Raw genomic sequence first — 25,623 nt, 5'->3', positions numbered from 1 at the left:
CACGGAGGGTGGGGCCTCCTCGGGCTCTGCAGCGCCGCCGCCTCCTTCTCCGCCTCCAGCTCCTCACCATCGCCAAAGCCGGGACTGGACTGAGCGGAGTTGTGCTAGTCGCCGAAGCGGGGAGGGCCGGGAGAGGGGAGGTTCGTTCTGCGAAGCCGCAGCCAGAACCGGGCGAGGCTTATCCCAGCTGTCTTTCCAGTCCAGGGCCGCCGAGACTGGGGGTGACTGGGAGCAGCGCAGCCTCCGGAGGCGGAGGCCGAGGTGACTGGGGAGGCGGAGATGGGTGAGGGCAGCCCCCGCAGCCTCCCAGCGACCCGGTTAATATCCTGCGGCTCGGCCGCCGTCGCCGCGTCGGGGCCTCAGGGGCATCTCGGGGCTGCGCTCCTGTCACCGGCGCCTTTGCGTGCGGCCCGAGGGGCTGGGAGAGTGCGGGCGAGGCCGGGAGTGTTGGAGGAGGCGGTCGCCAGCGGCGGGGGTCGCGGGGCGGCGGGGCGGCGGGGCGGCGGGGCGGGGTGCCGGCCCCCGGGGGACGTCGCGGGGCATTTTCCTTTCTCTCCGAGGCTGGGAGTGTTGGGGGAGCGGGAAAGGGGCGCCCGGCTGGGTGTCCGCTCTCGGGGCTGCGCTGTCCCCCTGCCGCCGGAGCCGAGGTCCCCAGGTTTATCGGGCGAGGGCTGCTGCCTCTGCCCCACTGGGTCTCCTCCTCCGCTTTTCTTTTTCTCGACGCTGCGCGGCTTTTACTCTTTGCGGCTTATCTGGGCGAGTTTAATGGCGGATCTGGGGCCTGTCGTCGACTGCTGGGGCCCCAGGGCAACTTCTCGAGGCAGTTGTGGGCCCAGAGGTGACGCGCGCCGCCCGTTACTTGAGACATGGTTCCTCGAGTGACAGATGACGCTGGGTGGGCAAATTTAGGAGGAATGCAAATCCCTTGTCGTCGAGGCAACGTTTGCCCCTCCCTCTGCCTTCGTAGGAACAGGCCTCGGATCCCCAGCCCGCTCCATCCCCAGTGCTGCAGGTGGACGAAGCAGTTTTAGCTTTGTCTCGTCGTTGCGGTTCCTGTAGTTCTTTTTTTCAACTTAATTTCTGGTCACATTAGGGTGGGGGAGGGTAGCGAGCCCAGGAACTCCTTGGCCTCTTACCCCATTGCCACCTCCCAGTGTTGAGTTGGTTGTGCATACAGGTTGGTTGTACAGAAATTGGTTTTCATTTCTCATTCTAGGACCAGGAATCACCTTCAAGCCTATGTCGTGAGGCTTTGGCAGAAATCACAACTCCATTGTGAGTTTTTTTGTTGTTGTTGTTGTTTTTAACCTCACTTTGCTGTCTAATATAATTAGTGCAGTAGTAGGATGTTCTTCCTGAGGGATTTAGCTTTGGAACCCAAGTTCCAGAACAAGATTTAGAGTTAGCTCTTTTAAGTGCCTTGCATTTTACAATTTTTTCTTTTCCAATACATTGGAAAAACTTTTTTACTGTTGGATTAAAAAGAAACACTACTCAATAATCTGTTGTTTTGACGTTGATGTTTGCCTAGTATTTGAGAAAGACTGTTATTTATGTACCCTGACAGTCCTCCAGCTAGCATCACATGAGGAGATAACATAAAGTAGTTGTCACACTGTTCCTAATTCTAAGATTGACCACCGAATCTGAGTGGAAGTTAATGTTTGTTTTTGTTTTTTCGGGGTTTTCTTTGCAACTGGACAGTGATCTATGTGTTCATTTTGGTACCGTACAAATGCCCTTTCTCTGTCAGCTATTCACTTAATGCTTTTAACACCAGTCCTTGTGTGAATAATTTCATTAGGAGTGAAAATGATTTTCTTTTTTTTTTTTTTTTTTTTGAGGCGGAGTCTCGCTCTGTCGCCCGGACTGGAGTGCAGTGGCCGGATCTCAGCTCACTGCAAGCTCCACCTCCTGGGTTTACGCCATTCTCCTGCCTCAGCCTCCCGAGTAGCTGGGACTACAGGCGCCCGCCACCTCGCCCGGCTAGTTTTTGTATTTTTAGTAGAGACGGGGTTTCACCGTGTTAGCCAGGATGGTCTCGATCTCCTGACCTTGTGATCCGCCCGTCTCGGCCTCCCAAAGTGCTGGGATTACAGGCTTGAGCCACCGCGCCCGGCCGAAAATGATTTTCTACAAGCTTTACTTCAACTTTTATTATCTGGGATTCAGTTCTTGCCAATTCTGTCTTTTCAACCTTGATCAAACCGTTTTCCATTGCTCATCAAAAACTTGTGATTAGTTTGTCTCCCATAGTACTAGTCCTGCCTTCATTTTATCCTTGTTGCTCTCTACTGACTTGTTTGCTCTTATTTTCTTGCATTTCACAGCACATCTCTTTAATTAGTTAAACTTAGGACTGTGTCAGGATGTGGTGGGTAGGTAAAGTGGCTGGGCACAGTGGCTCATGCCTGTCTTCCAACCACTTTGGGAGGCTGAGGTGGGTGGATAGCTTGAGAGCTTGAGCCCAGGAGTTTGAGTGTGGACAACATGGCAAAACTCTGTCTCTACAAAAGATATAAAAATTAGCTTAGAGTGGTGGCACACACCTGTAGTCCCAGTTACTCAGAAAGCTGAGGTGGGAGGATCGCTTGAATTCAGGAGGTTGAGGCTGCAGCGAGCAATGATCACAGCACTATACTCCAGCCTCAGCAACAGATAGAGACTCTGTCTCAAAAAAATCAGTAAAGTGGCTCCGGGCACTGTGACTCACTCCTATAATCCCAGCCCTCTGAGAGGCCAAGGTGGGAGAATTGTTTGAGCCCAGGGGGTCAAGTCTGCAGTGAACTGTGTTTGTGCCATGGCATTCCATGCTGGGCGACAGAGCTAGACCCTGTCTTAAAAAAAAAGCCTGGTCCATGAGGTTTGAGACACCCACACATGCGCACACGCATACATGTGTATAGGTAGTGGGAGATATAATTCTCCCCCCCACCTGAAATATAATCCTTATCCTCTTTATTTTTTCCTTTAATTCTTGAGATTTTCTCAGCTTTATCTTTCAGTTCTTATTGCTGAATTTTTCATTTTTGCCACTAAGCTTTTAGTTTCTAGCAGTTCTTTTTATATTAGAAGTGTTGGCTGGGCATGGTGGCTCACGCCTGTAATCCCAGCACTTTGGGAGGCTGAGGTGGGTGGATCACCTGAGGTCAGAAGTTCGAGACTAGCCTGGCGAACATGGTGAAATCCCATCTCTACTAAAAATACAAAAATTGGCTGGGCGCGATGGCTCACACCTGGAATCCCAGTACTTTGGGAAGCCAAGGCAGGGAGATCACCTGAGGTCGAGAGTTCAAGACCAGCCTGACCAACATAGAGAAACCCCGTCTCTACCAAAAAAAAAAAAGTACAAGATTAGCCGGGTGTGGTGGCGCATGCCTGTAATCTCAGCTACTCGGGAGGTGGAGGTTACAGTGAGCCAAGATCACACCGCTGCACTCCAGCCTGGGCGACAGAGCGAGACTCCGTCTATAATTCCTTTTTTTTTTTGAGACAGAGTCTTGCCCTTGTAGTGATCTAGGCTCTCTGCAACCTCTGCCTCCTCGGTTCAAGCGATTCTTGTGCCTCAGCACCCCGAGTAGATTGGACTACAGATACATGCCACCACGTTGGCTAATTGTTGTATTCTTTGTAGAGACAAGGGTCTGACCATGTTGGCCAGGCTGGTCTGGAACTCCTGACCTAAGTGATACGCCTGCCTTGGCCTCCCAAACTGCTGGGATGACAGACACCCATCACCACACCTGGCCTGTGTAATTCCTTTTTAAAAAAATTTTATTTTCAATCTTTGTGGGTACATAGTAGGTGTTATATATATTGTTTAATTCTTGACTGGTTTATTTATGATTAAGAATTGGGAACTAAAGGCATGGCGCAGCGGCTCACACCTGTAATCCCAGCACTTTGGGAGGCTGAGGCGGGCAGATCACGAGGTCAGGAGATTGAGACCATCCTGGCTAACACAGTTAAACCCCGTCTCTACTAAAAATACAAAAAAAAAGAAAAAAAAAAAAGCCAGGCGTGGTGGCAGGTGCCTGTAGTCCCAGCTGTCAGGAAGCTGGTGTGAACCCAGGAGGGGGAGCTTGCAGTGAGCGGAGATTGCGCCACCACACTCCAACCTGCGTGATAGAGCGAGACTCCGTCTCAAAAAAAACCCCCGAAAAACAACAACAACAACAAAAACCAAACAATTGGTAACTAAAAAGCAAATTGGAAGAGTGGGAGTGGGGTTTCTAACTTGAAGCTTGCGGATGATCTTCTGGCCAATTGATAGGGAACCCCATAGGTTAATATTTTTAGGACTTTCCTTTTTTGCTAATGCTTAGTTCCACAGGGAAGAGTCTTGCTGAGAAAGAAAGCCTCCAGAGAAGAGTTTGCTGCCTGGAAAATATAAGTCTGGATGCCAGCTCTCTGGGAATCAAATAGGAGAGAAGACATTTCTTTTTTTTTTTTGAGATGGAGTTTGGCTCTTGTTACCCAGGCTGGAATGCAATGGTGTGATGTCGGCCCTCTGCAACCTCTGCCTCCTGGGTTCAAGCAATGGAGAGGGGCTATTTCTTGGTATTGAAACATTCCCCAGTGCTTGGTGAACCCAAGTCTTAGATCTTATGTTCTATCTTGTCAAAGAAAAAAATTTTTAGAATCTGTGCTAGGATGGGGAAAGGCCTGTCACCATCAGCTTGATGGGAGGGAAGAGATCTCTCAACCTCTTTTTTTAGCATCTGCCCATTCTGTTCCAGGGATACCTGGTGCTGCAGATTTCTGAGCCTACAGTGTAAATCAGAATGTTTCTTGGCTTTTTTTTCCACCATTTTAGACTCTGGCTATCTCAGGTTGGCAGTTAGTTAACCATTCATCCTTCTGTTCTTTACTTATAAAATCATACTGCTTTTGTTTCTTGTTCTTCCTTTCCTTGTGATAGTACTGTTTAGGGGAGTTTTGGAAGGGAACGAAGTCAGTTGTACATGATCAATGGCCATCTTTTTTTTTTTTTTTTGTGACAGGGTCTCTCACTGTCACCCAGACTGGATGGAGTGCAGTGGCCCGTCTCACTGCAACCTCCGTCTCCCAGACTCAAACAATCTGCCTGTCTCAGTTTCCCAAGTAGCTGGGACCACAACCATATGCCACTATACCTGGCTAATTTTTGTATTTTCTGTAGAGACAGGGTTTGCCGTGTTGCCCAAGCTAGTCTTGAACTCCTAGACTCAAGCAATCCATCCGCCTAGACCTCCCAAAGCGCTGGGATTACGGGGCATTATACTGCACCTGGCCCAGTTTACTGTCTTAATCTCTGCTGGGCTACTGATTTCTAGACAGAGTTGTTTTTTTTGTTTTTTTTTTTTTTTTTTTTAAGATGGGTCTAACTCTGTCACCCAGACTTTAGTGCTGTGGGGTGATCATAGCTCACTGCAGCCCTGAACTCCTGGGCTCAAGTGATTCTCCTGCCTCAGTCTCCCAAGTAGCTGGGGACTACAAGCGTGTACCACCTTGCCTAGCTAATTATTTTATTATATTTATTTTTTATTTTTGAGACAGGGTCTTGCTCTGTTGCCCAGGCTAGAGTGCAGTGGTGTGATCATGGCTCACTGCAACTTTGATCTCCTGGGCTCAAGTCATCCTTCCACCTCAGCCTCCCAAGTAGCAGGGACTACAGGCATATGCCACCATGTTGGGCTAATTTTTAAATTTTTGTAGAGAGGGGTCTCTCTACATTGCCCAGGCTGGTCTTGAACTCCTGGGCTCAAGCTATCCTCCCATCTCATTCAGCCTCCCAAAGTGCTGAGATTATAGGCTTGAGCCACTGTACCTGGCCTTTATTTTTTTGTAGAGATGAGTTCTCAGTTTGTTGCCCAAGTTGGTCTTGAGCTCCTAGCCTCAAGTGATGCTCCTGCCTTGGTCTCCCAAAGTGTTAGGATTATAGGTGTGAGGCACCAGGCCCAATTTAGATAGTAATTTTGTACCTGGTTCCTGCAGTAATTCTCTTGCTATCTGTGGTGGGAGTTCAGTTGACTCTTCTTTTTCTAATCTCTTACTTTTGTGAGTACCTTCAGAGTCATGGTACACCTTTATATCTGATTTTAATTAGGAGTGCTTATATACTCAACTGTGAAGTGTCTCTGAAAGTAGTCTACAAGAGGAGAGCTAAATGGGCCAAATAGGTCAAAGTACATGTATTCGTTTCTTTGTTTTATGTTAACGCTTATCTTTACGCCTAAATATCCTGTTAAGTTTACTTTGTTACCCATTCTCTAGAGATAGTTTACATTTAAGGATTTTGCTAGTGTTATAATTTGTGTGTGAATAAGATACCACAAGAAGACTAGTTAAATATTTAAAATTAGACAGTTGCTGAAATCCCAGGATGTAGTGATGTAACATAGTATTTGCCTAAATACCTTTTTATTGGAAAGGATTTTTTGTTTGTTTTTGAGGCAGAGTCTCATTCTGTTACCCAGGTTGGAGGGCAGTGGCATGATCTCAACTCACTGCAACTTCTACCTCCCAGGTTCAAGCGATTCTCTTGCCTCAGTCCTCTGAGTGGCTGGGACTCCAGGCACATGCCACCACACCTGGCTAATATTTTTTTTTTCCTTCTGAGACGGAGTTTCGCCCCTGTTGTCCAGGCTGGAGTTTAATGGCATGATCTCAGGTCACCGTAACCTCTGCCTCCTGGGTTCAAGCGATTCTCCTGCCTCAGCCTCCTGAGTAGCTGGGATTACGGGCATGCATCAGCACGCCTGGCTAATTTTGTATTTTTAGTAGAGGTGGGGTTTCTCCGTGTTGGTCAGGCTGGTCTCGAACTCCCGACCTCAGGTGATCCACCTGCTTCGGCCTCCCAAAGTGTTGGGATTACAGACATAAGCCACCGGGCCTGGTCATAATTTGATATTTTTTGCACTCTCTGATGTGGACCAGGCCATATGCTGGAGATTTGCATGTCAACTCACCTCATTAAAAAGCTTAAAGCTATATGTTATCCCCATTCACAGTTTAGAAAACTAAAAGTGAGGTGACATAATTTGCCTGCTGCCACATAGCTAATTGGCTAAACAGCATCTTTTTCTCTGTTTTTACACAATATTGTAGAAATATTCAAAATTTTCTTATGGTCTTGTGTTTATAGAATTAAAGTTTTTGACAGTTAAGTTATAAACACAATGGCTTTTAGTAGTGTTTTCTTTGTTGTTGTTTGTTTGTTTTTTTGTTTTTGAGACTGAGTCTCGCTCTGTTTCCCAGGCCGGAGTGTGCAATGGCGCCATCTCCACTCATTGCAAGCTCCACTTCCCGGGTTCATGCCATTCTCCTGCCTCAGCCTCCCGAGTAGCTGGGACTACAGGTGCCCATCACCATGCCTGGGTAATTTTTTTTTTTGTATTTTTTTTTGGTAGAGATGGGGTTTCATCGTGTTAGCCAGGATGGTCTCGATTTCCTGACCTCATGATCCACCCACCTTGGTGCCTCCCAAAGTGCTGGGATTATAGGTGTGAGCCACCGCACCTGGCCTTTAGTAGTGTTTTAACTTATTTATAATCTGGGATTTAAACATAGGTGAATACTTAATCTTTTTTTTAAAGGTAGATGACTGCAGTGAACTGAGTATAAAGAGTACTCTGTGTATTATTTTCTGTGAGAAACGTAAAATAGAACCTAGCAGCCACAAGAAGATACTGTGGGCTGGGCGCAGTGGCTCATGCCTGTAATCCCAGCACTCTGGGAGGCCCAGGCGGGCAGATCGTGAAGTCAGGAGACTGAGACCATCCTGGCTAACATGGTGAAACCTCGAATCTACTAAAAATGCAAAAAATTAGCCAGTCGTGCTGACGGGCGCCTGTAGTCCCAGCTACTTGGGAGGCAGAGGCAGGAGAATGGTGTGAACCTGGGAGGCGGAGCTTGCAGTGAGCCTAGATCATGCCACTGCACTCCAGCCTGGGCCACAGAGTGAGACTGCATCTTAAAAAAAAAAAAAAAAAGAAGAAGAAGATACTGTGGAGTCAGTTATAACTCTTTTCCAGAAATTATTTTCCTTTTTTTTCATTATTTAAAAAAATTTTTAGTAGAAGTGGAGTCTCACCATGTTGCCGAGGCTGGTCTCAAACTTCTGGGCTCAAGCAGTTCTCCCAGTTGGCCCCCAAAAGTGCTGGGATTAGCAGGCATGAGCCAACATTCCTGGCCCCCAGTTTTTTTCGTTTCTTTTACAAACCTTATTTTAAACTGGGTCCTTAAATTTGTTATTTCTTTATCTTTGAAACAGCCTTATTTAAATGTTAATTTTGTTATTGTAATGAATTGGCTCATCTTAACAAAAGATAAGTAATTTTTTTTTTTTTTTTTTTTTGAGACGGAGTCTCGCTCTGTCGCCCGGACTGGAGTGCAGTGGCCGGATCTCAGCTCACTGCAAGCTCCGCCTCCCGGGTTTACGCCATTCTCCTGCCTCAGCCTCCGGAGTAGCTGGGACTACAGGCGCCCGCCACCTCGCCCGGCTAGGTTTTTTGTATCTTTTAGTAGAGACGGGGTTTCACCGTGTGAGCCAGGATGGTCTCGATCTCCTGACCTTGTGATCCGCCCGTCTCGGCCTCCCAAAGTGCTGGGATTACAGGCTTGAGCCACCGCGCCCGGCCAAGATAAGTAATTTTTAACAATTGTTTTCCACATTCATTGCATATAATATAGTGGCTGAGAAATAGGTTTTAGAGTCAGGTTTCTTGGATTTGAATCCTGACTAGCTTTTTTAGCAATGGTGAGTTAGGCAGGTTACTTATCTCCTGGCTTAGTTTCCTAATTGGCAAAATGGGAAGAATAATAGTTCCTTGCTCACTTAAGTAAGCGTTATCTGAGTTAATATATATAATAGCATAATACATACTAAAAATAAGTGTTACCTATTTCATGATTATATGGATTATAGATTAAATTGGGAATTTTTTTTCTTTTTGAGATGGAGTCTTGCTCTGTTGCCCAAGCTAGAGTGCAGTGGCACAATCTTGGCTTACTGTAACCTCCTCTGCTTCCTGGGTTCAAGCAGTTCTCTTGCCTCAGACTCCTGAGTAGCTGGGATTACAAGCACCTGCCACCACAACTAATTTTTGCATTTTTAGTAGAGATGGGGTTTCACCATGTTGGCCAGGCTGTTCTCAAACAGCTGAACTCAAGTGATCCACCCACCTCAGCCTCCCAAAGTACTGGGATTACAGGTGTGAGCCACCATGCCCGGCTGGGAAATTTTTAGAATAAAAATGTTACCATATTTTGGCTGGGCACAGTGGCTTACGCCTTGTATCTCAGCACTTTGGGAGGCCAAAGTGGGCAGATCATGAGGTCAAGAGATCAAGACCATCCTGGCCAACATGGTGAAACCCTGTATCTACTAAAAATACAAAAATTAGCTGGGCGTGGTGGCACACGCCTGTAGTCCCAGCTACTTGGTAGGCTGAGGCAGGGGTTGCAGTGAGCTGAGGTCACACCACTGCACTCCAGCCTGGTGACAGAGCGAGACTCCATCTCAAAAAAAAAAAAAAAAGCATATTTCAATATGAGATGTTTAAAATAAAATGGAATGATGACTGCCTTATGAAGTGTGTTTTCTTAATCATTCAACACCTGTAAAATTCCCACTCCATTTCACTCTCAAGTTTCTACTCAGAAAATTGAGGCCAGAGGCCAGGCGTAGTAGCTCACACTTATAATCCCAGCACTTTGGGAGGCTGAGGCAGGTGGATCATCTGAACTCAGAAGTTTGAGACCAGCCTGGGCAACATGGTGAAACCCTGTCTCTAGCAAAAATACAAAAAATTAGCCAGGCATGCTACTCAGGAAGCTAAGGCAGGGAGATCACTTGAGCCTGAGAAGTGGGGGTTGCAGTGAACTGAAATGGTGCCACTGCACCTGGGTGACAGAGTGAGACCCTGTCTCACAAAATAAAAAGAAAAAAAAGACTGAGGCCAGGCCTGTTGTGGTGGCTCATTCCTGTAATCCCAGCACTTTGAGAGGCTTAGGCGGGAGAATCACTTGAGCTCGGGAGTTTGAGACCAGCCTGGGTAACATAGTGAGACTTCACACCAAAAGAAAAAAAGATTGAAAATTGAGGCCAGCATGTATAATCCCATGTATTGTTTCTGCATACCTACGTGCATTTCAGTTATACTTACTTTTGCCTTTTTTCAGTTGAGATAGAGGTGATTCTTATACATGATCAATTTCATTACCAGCTGTGCACATGTCCTTATCTCTCACCTTCTTAAGAGCCACCCGTGTTTCATCAGTTTTTCACTTCGAGATTTTTCAACTACTGTCTCTGCTAGATTCTTTTCTTCATCATAGCTTAGTGCATAGTAAATATACAAATGTTGAGTATTAACAAATTAAGAATTTGGGGCTAGGCCAAGTACCGTGGCTCATGCCTGTAATCCCAGCACTTTGGGGAGCCAAAGCAGGAGGTTTGCTTGAGGCCAGGAGTTTGAGATGAGCCCAGGCAATGTAGTGAGACCTCCTCTCTCCAAGAAATTTATGGAGCATTAGCTGGGCTGTGATGGCAAGAGCCTGTAGTCCTACCTACTTGGGAGGCTAAAGTAGGAGGATTGCTTGAACCCAGGCGTTTAAGGCTACAGTGAGCCAGGATCACGCAACTGCACTCCAGCCTGGATAAGAGAGTGAGACCCTCTCTCAAAAGAAAAAGAATTTGGGGCCTAGCATTAGAGCCCTGAGTTTAAGTCCCAGTATTATCTGGAACAATTTAGTTAGCTTCCCTAGGCCTCAATTTCTTGAACTCTAAGAGTAAGTTATACCTACTATCATGGAGTTTTGATAATTTTACTTTCTGTAAAAAGTCCATTGCATAATATCTGGCATAAATGGACTTAATGCTTTCTGTACAAGGACAAAAAAGATGCATAAAGATAATCACATAATTATTTTGGAAGAAGAGATTTTGGAAAGAAAACAATGGCAGGAGACACTTGGGAAATAGGGCCATATCATAAACGCTGTAGTAGATAAAAGCATATGGAATATAAGTGATTATATTAGGACCTTAAGTTATTGGTATTTAATTATTTTGTTACTATTTTCTAATTCAAAGGAAACAGGCATTTTTTCACCATAAAGAGTGACTAATGTGAGTACTATAAATTTATTAGAATTTTTTAAAGGACTACCGAAATTATATAATTAATTTCCATCAAACTCTGAAGTGAACATTAGTTAACAGTAGAGGAAAACCAGAGTGGATATCAGGTATCACAAAAAATAATTTGAAAAATTTACTTGTGCTATTTTATTGTAGTAAAATGCAAAAATCATAACATACTAGAACTTTTTCTTTTCTGTCTCTTTACAGGTTCATTGGCATGGATAAATGTTCAGTGGGAGGATTAGAATTGACTGAACAGACTCCTGCTTTATTAGGGAATATGGCCATGGCAACTAGTCTCATGGACATAGGGGATTCATTTGGTCATCCAGCTTGTCCTATAGTCAGTAGATCTAGGAACTCACCAGTGGAAGATGATGATGATGTTGTATTTATTGAATCTATACAACCTCCTTCAATTTCTGCTCCAGCAATAGCTGATCAAAGAAACTTCATACTTGTGTCATCAAAAAATGAAAAGCCACAAGGAAATTATTCTGTAATTCCTCCTCCTTCAAGAGATTTGGCGTCTCAGAAAGGAAATATAAGTGAGACAATTGTTATTGATGATGAAGAGGACATAGAAACAAATGGAGGAGCTGAGAAAAATTCTTCCTGTTTTATTGAATGGGGACTTCCTGGAACTAAAAACAAAACCAAAGATTTGGATTTCTCCACTTCCAGTCTTTCAAGAAGTAAGGTAAATGCAGGAATGGGTAATAGTGGTATCACTACAGAATTGACTCTGAAATACGTTATTACTAATGTTACAACCTTAGAAACAGGTATAAGCTCTGTGAATGCTGGGCAAGATATGAACATAATGATTACATATAAAACATCACTATAGAATACCAACTTGGGAGATGTCGCTAAAGGACTGCAGTCAAGTAATTTTGGTGTTAATATACAAACGTACACCCCATCTTTAACTCCACAGACCAAGACTGGAGTAGGACCTTTTAACCCTGGTAGAATGAATGTGGCAGGAGACGTATTTCAGAATGGAGAATCTGCAACTCATCATAGTCCTGGTAAGCAGTAAGTGATATTATTTCTACCTCAAGTAAATAAACCTTTGGCTGTTCTTTTTAGTGCTCATATCTATTTTATTCACATTCTCTGACTTTGTTTTTTGTTTGTTTGTTTTCGGAGACCAAGTTTCGCTCTTGTCGCCCGGGCTGGCTGGAGTACAGTGGTGAGATCTCAGCTCACTGCAACCTCCGCCTCCCAGGTTCAAGTGATTTTTTTTCTTTTCCTGCCTGAGGCTCCTGAGTAGCTGGGATTAAAGGTGCCTGCCACCACACTCAGCTAGTTTTTGTGTTTTTAGTAGAGACAGGGTTTCACCATGTTGGCCAAGCTGGTCTTAAACTCCTAACCTCAAGTGATCCACCTGCCTTGGCCTCCCAAAGTGCTGGGATTACAGGCGGAAGCTGGCAGCACCAAAAGGAAAACCAAAACAACTGGCCCTTCATAAAGTACACGTAAAACTGCATTCTGTTTTATGAAAATAGATTCGGCCGGGCGCGGTGGCTCACGCCTGTGATCCCAGCACTTTGGGAGGCCCAGGCGGGCGGATCACGAGCACGTAGAACTGCATTCTGTTTTATGAAAAGAGGTTTGGCCGGGCACGGTGGCTCACGCCTGTGATCCCAGCACTTTGGAGGGCCGAGGCGGGTGGATCACGAGGTCAGGAGATCGAGACCATCCTGGCTAACACGGTGAAACCCCGTCTCTACTAAAAATACAAAAATTAACCGGGAAGTGGTGGCGGGCTCCTGTAGTCCCAGCTACTCAGGAGGCTGAGGCAGGAGAATGGCGTGAACCCTGGAGGCAGAGCTTGCAGTGAGCTGAGATCGTGCCACTGTACTCCAGCCTGGGGAACAGAGTGAGACTCCGTCTCAAAAAAGAAAAAAAAAAAAAGAAAATAGGATTAAATTTGTTAGAAAGGACCATTTTTTTTTTTTTTGAGACGGAGTCTTGCTCTGTCGCCCAGGCTGGAGTGCAGTGGCCCGATCTCAGCTCACGGCAAGTTCCGCCTCCCGGGTTTACGCCATTCTCCTGCCTCAGCCTCCCAAGTAGCTGGGACTACAGGCGCCCGCCACCTCGCCCGGCTAGTTTTTTGTATTTTTTAGTCGAGACGGGGTTTCACCGTGTTAGCCAGGATGGTCTCGATCTCCTGACCTTGTGATCCGCCCGTCTTGGCCTCCCAAAGTGCTGGGATTACAGGCTTGAGCCACCGCGCCTGGCCCTAGAAAGGACCATTTAATTCTTTCTTTAACTTTTAGGGTATACTATGTTTCAGTGAAAGTTCTTCAATTCTCACATACTGTTGTATAAACAGTACAAAAAAAATAAAAAGCTCATGAGAGAAAATACCTAAACTTAGAATTTGCTCTTACATCTGTCATATTTTTGTTGCATTATAAACATTTCTGACCATGATACTGACTCTAGGGAGTTGCACTTCTGATACCTAGCTAAGTCCTATCCCTCTTGCTGAGAATAATTAGGGAAAATGACAAAATGTGTAAAGTATCTGTTTAAGGACATCAATAGCTACAAATAACAAATGGAAAAATTAGGGTTCCAAGATCTGAGAGAAGAACTGGGGCTGTTTTTCCCTATTGAATATGCATTCAATTCCAGAAAAGGCTGCAGAGAAGCTAAATGGAGTTTTCAGTAGACACTGAGGACTCACTAAGAGGAGTACTGATAAAAACCCCCTTCCGCCGGGCGTGGTGGCTCAAGCCTGTAATCCCAGCACTTTGGGAGGCCGAGACGGGCGGATCACGAGGTCAGGAGATCGAGACCATCCTGGCTAACATGGTGAAACCCCGTCTCTACTAAAAATTACAAAAAACTAGCTGGGCGAGGTGGCGGGCGCCTGTAGTCCCAGCTACTCCGGAGGCTGAGGCAGGAGAATGGCGTAAACCCGGGAGGCGGAGCTTGCAGTGAGCTGAAATCCGGCCACTGCACTCCAGCCTGGGTGACAGCGCGAGACTCCGTCTAAAAAAAAAAAAAACCCCTTCCAACCTATGGATTGAAATACTAACATCATCCAGAGCCTCACAGATTGTTGTAATTTTACATATAAAAATAGGCCAGGCACAGTGACTCAGGCCTATAATCCCAGCACTTTGGGAGGCTGAGGCGGGCGGATCATGAGGTCAGGAGTTCAAGACCAGCCTGACCAATGTGGTGAAACCCCATCTCTACTAAAAATACAAAAATTAGCCAGGTGTGGTGGTGTGTGCCTGTAATCCCAGCTCCTTGGGAGGCTGAGGCAAGGAGAATCGCTTGAACCTGGGAGGCAGAGGTCGCAGTGAGCCGAGATCGTGCCACTGCACTCCAGCCCAGGTGACAGTGCAAGACTCTGTCTCAAAAAAAAAAAAAAGTAAAAAGTGGCCAGGTGGGCCGGGCATGGTGGTTCATACCCGTAATCCCAGCACTTTGGGAGGCCAAGGCGGGTGGATCACGAGGTCACGAGATTGAGACCATTCTGGCTAATACAGTGAAACCTCGTCTCTACCTAAAATACGAAAAATTAGCTGGGCATGGTGGCGGGCACCTGTAGTCCCAGCTACTGGGGAGGCTGAGGCAGGAGAATGGCGTGAACCTGGGAGGCGGAGCTTGCAGTGAGCCCAGATCACGCCACTGCGCTCCAGCCTGGGCAACAGAGCGAGACTCTGTCTCAAAAAATAAAAATAAAAAAAGTGGCCAGGTGTGGTGGCTCACGCCTATAATTTTAGCACTTTGGGAGAGCGAGGCAGGAAGGTCGCTTGAGTGCTGGAGTTCAAGATCAGCCTGGGCAACAGAGTGAGACCTTGTCTCTACAAAAGATAAAAAAAATTAGCCAGGTGTATGGCATGTGCCGTTTATCCCAGCTACTCAAGAAGCTGAGATGGGAGGATCACTTGAGCCCAGGAGTTCAAGGCTGCAGTAAGCTGTGATCATGCCACTGCACTTCAGACTGGGCAACAGAGTGAGAAGCTGGGACTACAAGCGAGCACCGCCACACCCAGTTAATTTTGTTTATTTTTTGTGGAGATGGGGTTTTGCCTTGTTACCTAGGCTGGTTTCAAACTCCCGGGCTTCCAGTGTCCCGAAGTGCTGGAATTACAGGCATGAGCCATTGCACCCTGCCTAGGCTGAGTCTTAAACTTCTGGCCTCCAGTGATCCTCCCACCTTATCCTCCCAAAGTGCTGGGATTATAGGCATTAGCCGCCTCACCTGTCCAAAAGCTGCTTTTGAAGAGAGATTACAAAATAAGTTTTTATTATAGGGCCTTGTTTCTCAAAGCTTCACCATTATCTGAGAGTTGGTTAGAAATGCAGAGTATCAGATCTCTTCTCAGACCTTCTAATTTAGAATCTCCATTTAAACAAGATTCGCAAGTGATTTAATATGGACAATACAGTTTGAGAAGCACCTCACCTATAAGTAATACTGCACCATTTTGAAGCTAGCAGTAATTTATGATACTGCAGCTGCTATGTAAGGCTAGGAAAGCTGAGTCTTTCCTGAGTAATCCACAACCTGGATTAATGCCTGATAAGTAATGTTTTAGAAGACTGGGAGATAATAATAGATTTATTTTAAACTATTATGTCTAAAGTATTTTGAAAGTAAATGTACTAATGTCTACAATTTACTTGAAATACATAGAAAGAGATGGATGGATTGTTTAGTGGTGTGAGCAGACAGAAAGATGTGATTAGCCGGGAGTGGCGGCTCACACCTGTAATGCCAGCACTTGGGGAGGCTGAGGCTAGGCTGGGAGTGGCGGCTCACACTGGTAATGCCAGCACTTGGGGAGGCTGAGGCTAGGCCGGGAGTGGCGGCTCACACCTGTAATGCCAGCACTTGGGGAGGCTGAGGCTAGGCCGGGAGTGGCGGCTCACACCTGTAATGCCAGCACTTGGGGAGGCTGAGGCTAGGCCGGGAGTGGCGGCTCACACCTGTAATGCCAGCACTTGGGGAGGCTGAGGCTAGGCCGGGAGTGGCGGCTCACACCTGTAATGCCAGCACTTGGGGAGGCTGAGGCTAGGCCGGGAGTGGCGGCTCACACCTGTAATGCCAGCACTTGGGGAGGCTGAGGCTAGGCCGGGAGTGGCGGCTCACACCTGTAATGCCAGCACTTGGGGAGGCTGAGGCAGGTGGATGACGTGAGGCCAGGAGTCCGTGGCCAGCCTGGCCAACATTAGAGAGGGAAACACCCTCTCTACTAAAAATAGAAAGAAAAAAAAAATGTAGCTGGGCATGGTGGTGTACACCTGTAATGCCGGCTATTTGGGAGGCTGAGGCAGGAGAATCACTTGGTCCTGGGGGACAGAGGTTGCAGTGAGCCGAGATTGCGCCATCACACTGCAGTCTGGGAGAAAGAACGAGATTCTGTCTCAAAAAAAAAAAAAAGTGGCTACTATTTCTTGAGTGTGCCTGTGTGCCAGGCATTACTTTATCTCGTGTGTTCTTCGTAGCACTCTGATGAGTTAGGTGTCCTCAGTGTATTTGTATAATCTATTACGCTCAGTAGATACTTGAACCTGGAGTCTGACTTAAGAGCTGATGGCGGGGCCGGGCGCGGTGGCTCAAGCCTGTAATCCCAGCACTTTGGGAGGCTGAGACGGGCGGATCACGAGGTCAGGAGATCGAGACCATCCTGGCGAACATGGTGAAACCTCGTCTCTACTAAAAAATACAAAAAACTAGCCAGGCGAGGTGGCGGCGCCTGTAGTCCCAGCTACTCGGGAGGCTGAGGCAGGAGAATGGCGTGAACCCGGGGGGCGGAGCTTGCAGTGAGCTGAGATCCGGCCACTGCACTCCAGCCTGGGCGACAGAGCGAGACTCCGTCTCAAAAAAAAAAAAAAAAGAGCTGATGGCTACCACATTACACAATTCCAGACGCCAACATTTACTTTATTATTATTGTTGGCACAGTGGAGTATCATTCACTTGAGATACAAAGTGGATAGTTCCCCTGGGATTGTACATCAAGCGTGTCTGGCCTTAACCACATGTTTATACGCCTGCCTCATCTGTCTCTTAAACTCTTAAATGAAAATGTAAGTTCTTTTTCTGATGTGCATTTTGATTTGTTCCATGATTTTTTTCTTGTTTCATTTTTAAGATTCTTGGATCTCCCAGTCAGCTTCATTTCCCCGTAATCAGAAACAGCCAGGGGTGGATTCTTTATCACCAGTGGCCTTACTTCATAAGCAGAATTTCCAGCCTACAGCCCAACAGCAACTTACTAAACCAGCTAAAATCACTTGTGCAAATTGCAAAAAACCTTTACAGAAGGGACAGACAGCTTATCAACGAAAAGGATCAGCTCACCTCTTTTGCTGTACCACCTGCCTTTCTTCCTTTTCTCATAAACGTACTCAAAACACACGAAGTGTAATATGTAAAAAGTAAGCAGTACCTTTCAACATTCCTTCATGTAGTTGAATACTAATGGTATAAATAAGTAATATAATTGCAGAGCTGGATAGATTTATCGGTAGAATTGTTGCAGGAGGGTCTTCAAGTTTATTGAGCTTGAGCTCCTAGAATATATCCAAGCCGTGGACTAGTATGTGCTGTATTTACTCTTGGCAGAAAAATGGAGCATAGGTATGAAAATTAATTGCCCTCCTCCCTGCTACTACATATGCCTCCCCTGCTTCCCCATCTTACACCTTAGTTCTATGAATTTATTACCAGCATCTTTGTTTGTTGGTTTGTTTTTGAGATGGAGTCTCACTCTGTTGCCCAGGCTGGAGTGCAGTGGCATGATTTCCACTCACTGCAACCTCCACCTCCCAGGTTGAAGCGATTCTCCTGCCTCAGCCTCCCGAGTAGCTGTGATTACAGGTGCCCGCCGCCACGCTCAGCTAATTTTTTGTATTTTTAGTAGAGACAGGGTTTCATCATGTTGGCCAGGCTCGTCTTGAACTCCTGACCTCAAGTGATCTGCCCACTTTGGCCTCCCAAAGTGCTGGAATTACAGGTGTGAGCTACTGTGCCCAACCTATGACCAGCATTTTTGAATGCATCTAAAAATCTTAAGAACTTGTGGCAAGGTTCTTGTGCTATGAAAGACTTTTATCTCTGACTCTTCTTGTATCATTTAAGAACTCTTAGCAATAAAGCCAAAAGTGGATTTGCTGCATCCAAAGTTATACTTGATTTCTAGTATTAAATCATAAGAAAATGAAAAATGGCAATTATTATTAGTATATTTGACTTGTATTAAAATGCAGTGTTCTTAAAGTATGTGTCTATACCTTCTGTTTCAGAGATGCATCTACAAAGAAGGCTGATGTTGTTCTTCCAGTAGAATCAAGCAGATCCTTCCAAGAATTTTGTAGTACATCTTGTTTGTCTCCCTATGAAAACAACCGGAATCTTAAAAAAGGAGTTTTTAATAAGTCAAGATGTACAATTTGTAGTAAATTAGCAGAGGTCTGGATTTTTATACCTAAGTTGTTTAGGCTAACAGTGACGATTTTAACCTTTAAGTACTCTTTCATCCACATAATGCACATGTTCTGGATGTGCAGCATGAAGCTGAAAGGAGGAATAAGGATATGTTAGAACTATCCTATGGGATATTTTATAAATAAAGTTCCGTTTGCATAGTATCGAAAGTACACATCTGTTTCTATGGAATTGGTTGTGCTTATAAACAAGGCAATTGTTTTATGGTGGGTTTTGTTCTTCCTGATGACATTCAATAAAAATGTAGTCTCAGGAGTTGGGGGTCAAGGGCTGGAAAACTACCTTGAGGCCGGACGTGGCGGCTCATGTCTGCAATCCCAGCACTTTGGGAGGCCGAGGCAGGTGGATATCTTGAAGTCAGGAATTTGAGACCAACATGGCAAAACCCCATCTCTACTAAAAATACAAAAATTAGCTGGGCATGGTGGCATAAGCTCCTTGGGAGGCTGAGGCAGGAGAATTGCTTGATCCAGGGAGGCGGAGGCTGCAGTGATTCGAGATTGCGCCACTGTACTCTAGCCTGGGCGATAGAGCAAGACTCTGTCTCAAAAAAAGACAGAAAGAAAAACAAAAACAAAAACAACATACCCATCTAACAAACCTGCACATGTATCCCCTGAAACTAAAAGTTAAAATTAGGAAGCAACAGATCCTGGTACAAGAACACATGGAACAAGTCGAGTGAATGTATGCTGTTTGCTTAACGTTAAGTGATATTGCAGTCTTCCCATTTCTTAGAAGAGAAGAAATATGCATACAGGCAGTCCTCACTTTATAAAGTATTTGGTAACTAGGTTTGGTGTTGGTTACCCTGAGTCATGCATATGAAGGACATGATTTTATCGCAGCTACCAGAGTGAGAACTACCCTGCTTCTAGTTATACAGTCACCATCCTGAATACAGATGATATTGATTCCCTTAGCTCCCTCCACAAATGTTGTAGGGCAGTGAACTTTACTTAAAATACTGTCTAAAAATTGTTGATCCTTGGAGATGAATGACTCACACATATAATCCCAACTGCTTAGGAGGCTGAGACAGGACGATCACTGGAGTCCAGGAGTTTGAGGTGGAGTGAGCTATGATTGTACCACCGCTTTCCAGCCAGGGTGATAGAGCAAGAGACACTATCAAAAAAAAAAAAAAGATTGTTGACCCATTTCTTTTAAGTGGGTCACGTCAAAATTGAAACCAAAGCCAGGTGTGGTGCTGCAAGCCTGTAATGTGAGCTACTCAGGAGGCCTGAGTAGAGGGCTTGCTTGAGCCCAGGAATTCGAGCCCAGGGCAACATAGTAAGAACTTGTCTCAAAAATAGAGTTCATTATCTGTTGTTATTAAATGTCTCTTGGGAAGTTATTATTGATTGTATTGCTTTCCTATTAATCTTTTCCTCTTTTGTAAAATCAAAGTGATCTTACAAATAAAGGAAAAAATAAAATACGTTTTTAAAAAATCTTTTACCAGCAAGGCATGGTGGCTCATGCCTGTAATCCCAGCATGTTGGGAGGCCGAGGCAGGCAGATCACTTGAGGTCAGGAGTTCGATACCAGCCTGGCCAACATGATGAAACCCCATCTCTACTAAAAATACAAAAATTAGCTGGGCATGGTGGCAGGTGCCTATAATTCCACCTACTTGGGAGGGAGGCTGAGGCAGGAGAATCGCTTGAATCTGGGAGGCAGAGGTTGTAGTGAGCCGAGATCGTGCCACTGCACTCCACCCTGAGTGACAGAGTGAGACTCCATCTCAGAAAAAAAAAAAAAAACTCCCTGGGTATAACTTCCTCTGAGATATGATTATGGATTCTTTGCTTCTGTCACAGAAACTGGTTATCTCATTGCTTGCTGTGCTAAACTAGTTATCTCATTGCTTGCTATGCTAATCTGGTTCATATATCTTAGTTACGGAATTCTGGTTTTTCTTTTAGATTCGCCATGAAGTCAGCGTAAATAATGTAACACATAAACTGTGCAGTAACCATTGCTTTAATAAGTACAGATTGGCCAATGGTCTAACAATGAACTGCTGTGAACACTGTGGAGAGTACATGCCTAGTAAGAGTACTGGAAACAACATCCTGGGGATTGGAGGTCAGCAGAAGAGATTTTGCTGCCAAAGTTGTATTAATGAATATAAACAGGTAATTCTTTTTAATCAGCTTTAAATGATCAAATATATAGTAGCTTCACCCTTACAGCTTACATGAACCAGATTTATCTTAGAATCTCATTTAATTCCAATTCATCATTGTGTTATTGGTTTGTCCCATCTCAAATACTCAAGTTTATAGATTGTTGTAAGCTTGTTTTAAAGTTTACCTTGGGCTGGGTGCAGTGCCTCACTCATGTAATCCTATCATTTTGGCAGGCTGAGGCGGGAGGATTGCTTGAGCTCAGGAGCTTGAGACCTTCCTGGGCAGCACAGTGAGACCTAATCTCTACTAAACATGTTTTAGAATTAGCCAGGCATGACGACATGTGCCTGTAGTCTCAGCTACTTTGGAAGCTGAGGTGTAAGGATTGCTTGAACCTGGGAGATTGAGGCTACAGTAAACTATGATTGTACCATTGCACTCCAACTGGGCAGCAGAGCGAAAGCCTGTCTAAAAAAAAGAAAAAGAAAGAAAAAGAAAATGATCGGGGGCAGTGGCTCACACTTGTAATCCCAGCACTTTGGCCAAGGCAGGCAGATCACTTGGGGCCAGGATTTCAAAACCAGCCTGGGCAACATGACAAAACCCCCTCTCTTCTAAAAATACAAAAATTAGCCAGGCAAGATGGTGTGTTCCTGTAATCCCAGCTACTTGGGAAGCTGAGGCGTAGGAATCACTTGAACTGGGTAGGCAGAGGTTGCAGAGCCGAGATCATGGTACTGCATTCCAGCCTGGGTGACAGAGCAAGACTCTGTCTCAAAAAAGAAAAAGAAAAAGTTTACTCCTGGATGAAGTTAAAAGACTAATTTTTCGGCCGGGCGCGGTGGCTCACACCTGTAATCCCAGCACTTTGGGAGGCCGAGGCAGATGGATCACCTGAGGTCAGGAGTTTGAAACCAGCATGGCCAATATGACGAAACCCTGTCTACTAAAAATACAAAAATCCACCTGGCATGGTGGCAGGTGCCTATAATCCCAGCTACTTGGGAGGCTGAGGTGAGAGAATCGCTTGAACCTGGAAGGTGGTGGTTGCAGTGAGCCGAGATCACACCACTGCACTCCAGCCTGGGTGACAGAGCGAGACTCTGTCTCAAAAAAAGAAAGACTAATTTTTCTTCTTTACCATTTAGCACTCCCACTAAGCACTTGATAATTCTAGTCGCCCTACATTCTGACCAAAATTTGGAGCCAGGTGAGGTGCTCCACTCCTGTAATCCCAGCACTTTGGGAGGCCCAGGTGGGAGAATGAGCTGAGGCCAGGAGTTCAAGACCAGCCTGGTCAACATAGCCAGACCCTGTCTCTCCAAAAAAAAAATTAAAATGTGGTAGTGTCTGTTTTGTCTATCAGGTCTTCACCCCATTTTTTACTGAATTGTCTTTTTGTTACTGAGTTGTAGGAGTTGTTTGTATTATTCTGGATACATGTATTTTATAAAATAAATGTATTTGGAAAATTTTATTTTTTCTTCTTTTTTTAAAAAAACAGAAAAAATAGCTGGGCGTGGTGGCTCACGCCTGTAATCCCAGCACTTTGGGAGGCCGAGGCGGTTGGATCACCTGAGGTCAGGAGTTCGGGGTAGCCTGGCCAACATGGTGAAACCCCATCTACTAGAAATAGAAAAATTAGCCAGGTGTAGTGGTGCAAGCCTTATTTATGTTAAATTATTTTTTTCTTTACATACATTGCAGCTAATATTTAAGAAAGCTTTTGGTTTATAGAAGAACACAATGAACATTAAAAAAATAGAAAGGTTCAGGCATGGTGGCTCATGCCTGTAATCCTAGCACTTTGAGAGGCCAAGATGGGAGGATGGCGCTAGTCTGGGAGTTGGAGACCAGCATGGGCAACATAGTGAGACCCCATCTCTACAAAACAATTTTTTTAATTAGCCAGATGTGGTGGTCGTACACTCGTAGTTCTAGCTCCTCAGGAGACTGAGGTGATTGAGCTATGATTACACCATTACACTCCACCCTGGACAACAGAATGAGACTATCTCTAACAAAATGAAATTTTAAAAGACTTAATATTGTAAGTTGTCTTATCAAAGACGGTTACATGACAAAAGTAACCTAGTAACCTTCTAATTTGGAAATAAAAACTATATTAAGTCTTAATATTTTCCAAGCCTTTTTTATTTCTTAAATGGATGATTTAGGCTGGGTGTGGTGGCTCACGCCTGTAATCCATGCACATTGGGAGGCCAAGGCAGGCGGATCACTTGAGTTCAGGAGTTTGAGACCAGCCTGGCCAATGTAGTGAAACCCCATCTCTACTAAAAAGGCAAAAATTAGCCAGGCGTGGTGTTGTGTGCCTGTAATCCCAAATACTCGGGAGGCTGAGGCAAGAGAATCACTTGAATGCGGAAGGTGGAGGTTGCAGTGGGCCAAGATCATGCCACTGCACTCCAGCCTGGGCAACAGAGCGAGACTCCATCTCAACAACAACAACAAGAAAAGGATGTTTTTCCGGTGTCTGAGTTCTTGCTAAGTTAAAGGTTGTGAGCTCATAAGCTTCAGAGAAATGCAATAATGCTTATCCTCCAAAAAGCACAAGAATTACACATAGATTATAAATTTTTTACTAGTAAGTAGGCACCAAAAGAGGAGGTAAAAATGAAGAAATAAGCCGGGCAGGGTGCCTCACGCCTGTAATCCCAGCACTTTAGGAGGCCAAGGGAGGCAGATCACCTGAGGTCAGAAGTTTGAGACCAGCCTGGTCAACATGGTGAAACCCTGTTTCTACAAAAAATACAAAAGGTTAACCAGGCCGTGGTGGTGAACACCTATAATCCCAGCTACTCAGGAGGCTGAGGCAGGAGAATCGCTTGAATCTGGGAGGCAGAGGTTGCAGGGAGGCAGAAGTTGTAGTGAGACAAGATCACGCCACTGCACTCCAGCCTGGGTGACAGAGCAAGACTCCGTCTCAAAAAAAAAAAAAAAAGAAATATGCATAGTCAAAACTAGGCAACCATATGCCTATATATATATATATTTGTTTTTTTTTTTTTTTTGAGACAGTCTCGCTCTGTCACCCGGGCTGGAGTGCAGTAGCGTGATCTCAGCTCACTACAACCTCTGCCTCCCAGCTTCAAGCGATTCTCCTACCTCAGCCTTCTGAGTAGCTGGGATTACAGGTGCGCACCACCATGCCCTGCTAATTTTTGTGTTTTTAATAGAGATGGAGTTTTGCCATGTTGGCCAGACTGGTCTTGAACTCCTGACTTGAGGTGATCTACCTGCCTTGGCTCCCAAAGTGTTGGGAATACAGGCGTGAACTACCACACCTGGCCTAGATTTTCTTAAATTGCTTGCTACTCTGATCCCTAGAATAAAGTGCTCATTCTACCCTGTGTACTTCAGTAACACAGATTAACTCAGTGGGGCACAGTGGCTCACACCTGTAACCCCAGCACTTTGGGAGGCAGAGACAAGAGGATTGCTTGAGCCCAGGAGTTGGAGAGCAGCCTGGGCAACATAGTGAGACCCCATCTCTACAAAAAATAAAAAATTAGCAGGCATGGTGTCACATGGCTGTAGTCCCAGCTGTTTGGGAGCCTGAGGCGAAAGGATGGCCTGAGCCTGGGAGGTCAAGACTGCAGTGAACTGTGATCACAACATTGCACTCCAGCCTTCATGACAGAAGAAGACCCTGTCTCAAAAAAAAAAAAAAGAAAGAGAAGTAGGCTGGGCGTGGTGGCTCACGCCTGTAATCCCAGCACTTTGGGAGGCCAAGGCGGGTCAATCATGAGGTCAGGAGATCAAGACCATCCTGGCTAACACGGTGAAACCCCATCTCTACTAAAAATACAAAAGAAATCAGCCTGTCGTGGTGGCAGCGCCTGTAGTCCCAGCTACTCGGGAGGCTGAGGCGGGAGAATGGCGTGAACCCAGGAGGCGGAGCTTGCAGTGAGCCAAGATCGCACCACTGCGCTCCAGCCGAGGCAACAGAGCGAGACTCCGTCTCAAAAAAAAAAAAAAAAAAGTACATAAGCCAGTAACAATTGCTTATTATCAAGTATTATTAATTGTATGTGCTATACTTTGATATGCCTGTCAGCATAGTAGGTTTGTTTACGACAAATGGTTGAGTGGTGTGTGTTGCGTTGCTACAACATCACTGGGTGATAGGAATTTTTCAACTCCATTATACTCTTACGGGACCACCGCCTTATATGCCATCCATCATTGAAACTCAAACTCATTGTGTCGAAAACTGAACCTCCAAACCTGGTTTCCTTTGTTTCCTATATCAGTAAATGAACCCACCATCCACCCAAATGCCCATTCGGAAACTTAGGGTCATTGTTTACTCTTCTTTCTTCCTTAGCCCCTAAAGCCAATCAATTACCAACTAATCCAAATTCTACTTCCTGAGCACTTCTCAACTCCTATCTCTACTGCTATAATCCTAGACATAGCTAACATCATCTTTTGCCAGAATTACTACTACAGTTTCTTGACTGATCTGTGTGCTTCTTGCTTCCTTACATAAGGTTGGGAATTCATAATACAGTTAGAGCAATCTTTCCAAAGTACAAATTTGATCATGTCACATCTCTGCATTTATTTATCTGATCATATCACATCTCTGCATCGATTGATTGATTGCAGAGTCTCACTCTGTCTCCCAGGCTGGAGTGCAATGGCACAATCTCAGCCCACTGCAACCTCCGCCTCCCAGGTTCAAGCAATTCTCCTGCCTCAGCCTCCCGAGTAGCTGGGATTACAGGTGCACGCCCCCACGCCTGGCTAATTTTTGTAATTTTAGTAGAGATGGGGGTTTCACCATGTTGGCGAGGCTGGTCTTGAACTCCTGACCTCAGGTGATCCACCCGCCTCTGCCTCCCAAAGTG

General features: G+C 45.3%; 1 protein-coding gene across 1 annotated transcript; it reads left to right on the top strand.

The window, feature by feature from the left end:
* Nucleotides 1–165: 165 nt before the first annotated feature.
* Nucleotides 166–19,927, top strand: ZMYM5 (zinc finger MYM-type containing 5). Its single transcript, XM_033197250.1, is given in 6 exon segments — nt 166–261; nt 11,336–11,828; nt 12,069–12,162; nt 17,260–17,545; nt 18,413–18,633; nt 18,636–19,927. Coding segments are annotated over 5 exon segments (1,188 nt in total). The 5' UTR covers nt 166–261; nt 11,336–11,345; the 3' UTR covers nt 18,740–19,927.
* The last annotated feature ends 5,696 nt before the right edge of the window (nt 19,928–25,623 follow it).

Source organism: Trachypithecus francoisi, unplaced genomic scaffold, assembly GCF_009764315.1.
Source record: "Trachypithecus francoisi isolate TF-2019V2 unplaced genomic scaffold, Tfra_2.0 Contig01676, whole genome shotgun sequence".
NCBI classification, from domain to species: Eukaryota; Metazoa; Chordata; class Mammalia; order Primates; family Cercopithecidae; genus Trachypithecus; species Trachypithecus francoisi.
Note: the sequence above shows the minus strand (reverse complement) of the source record. Positions and strands in the feature narration are given on the sequence as shown.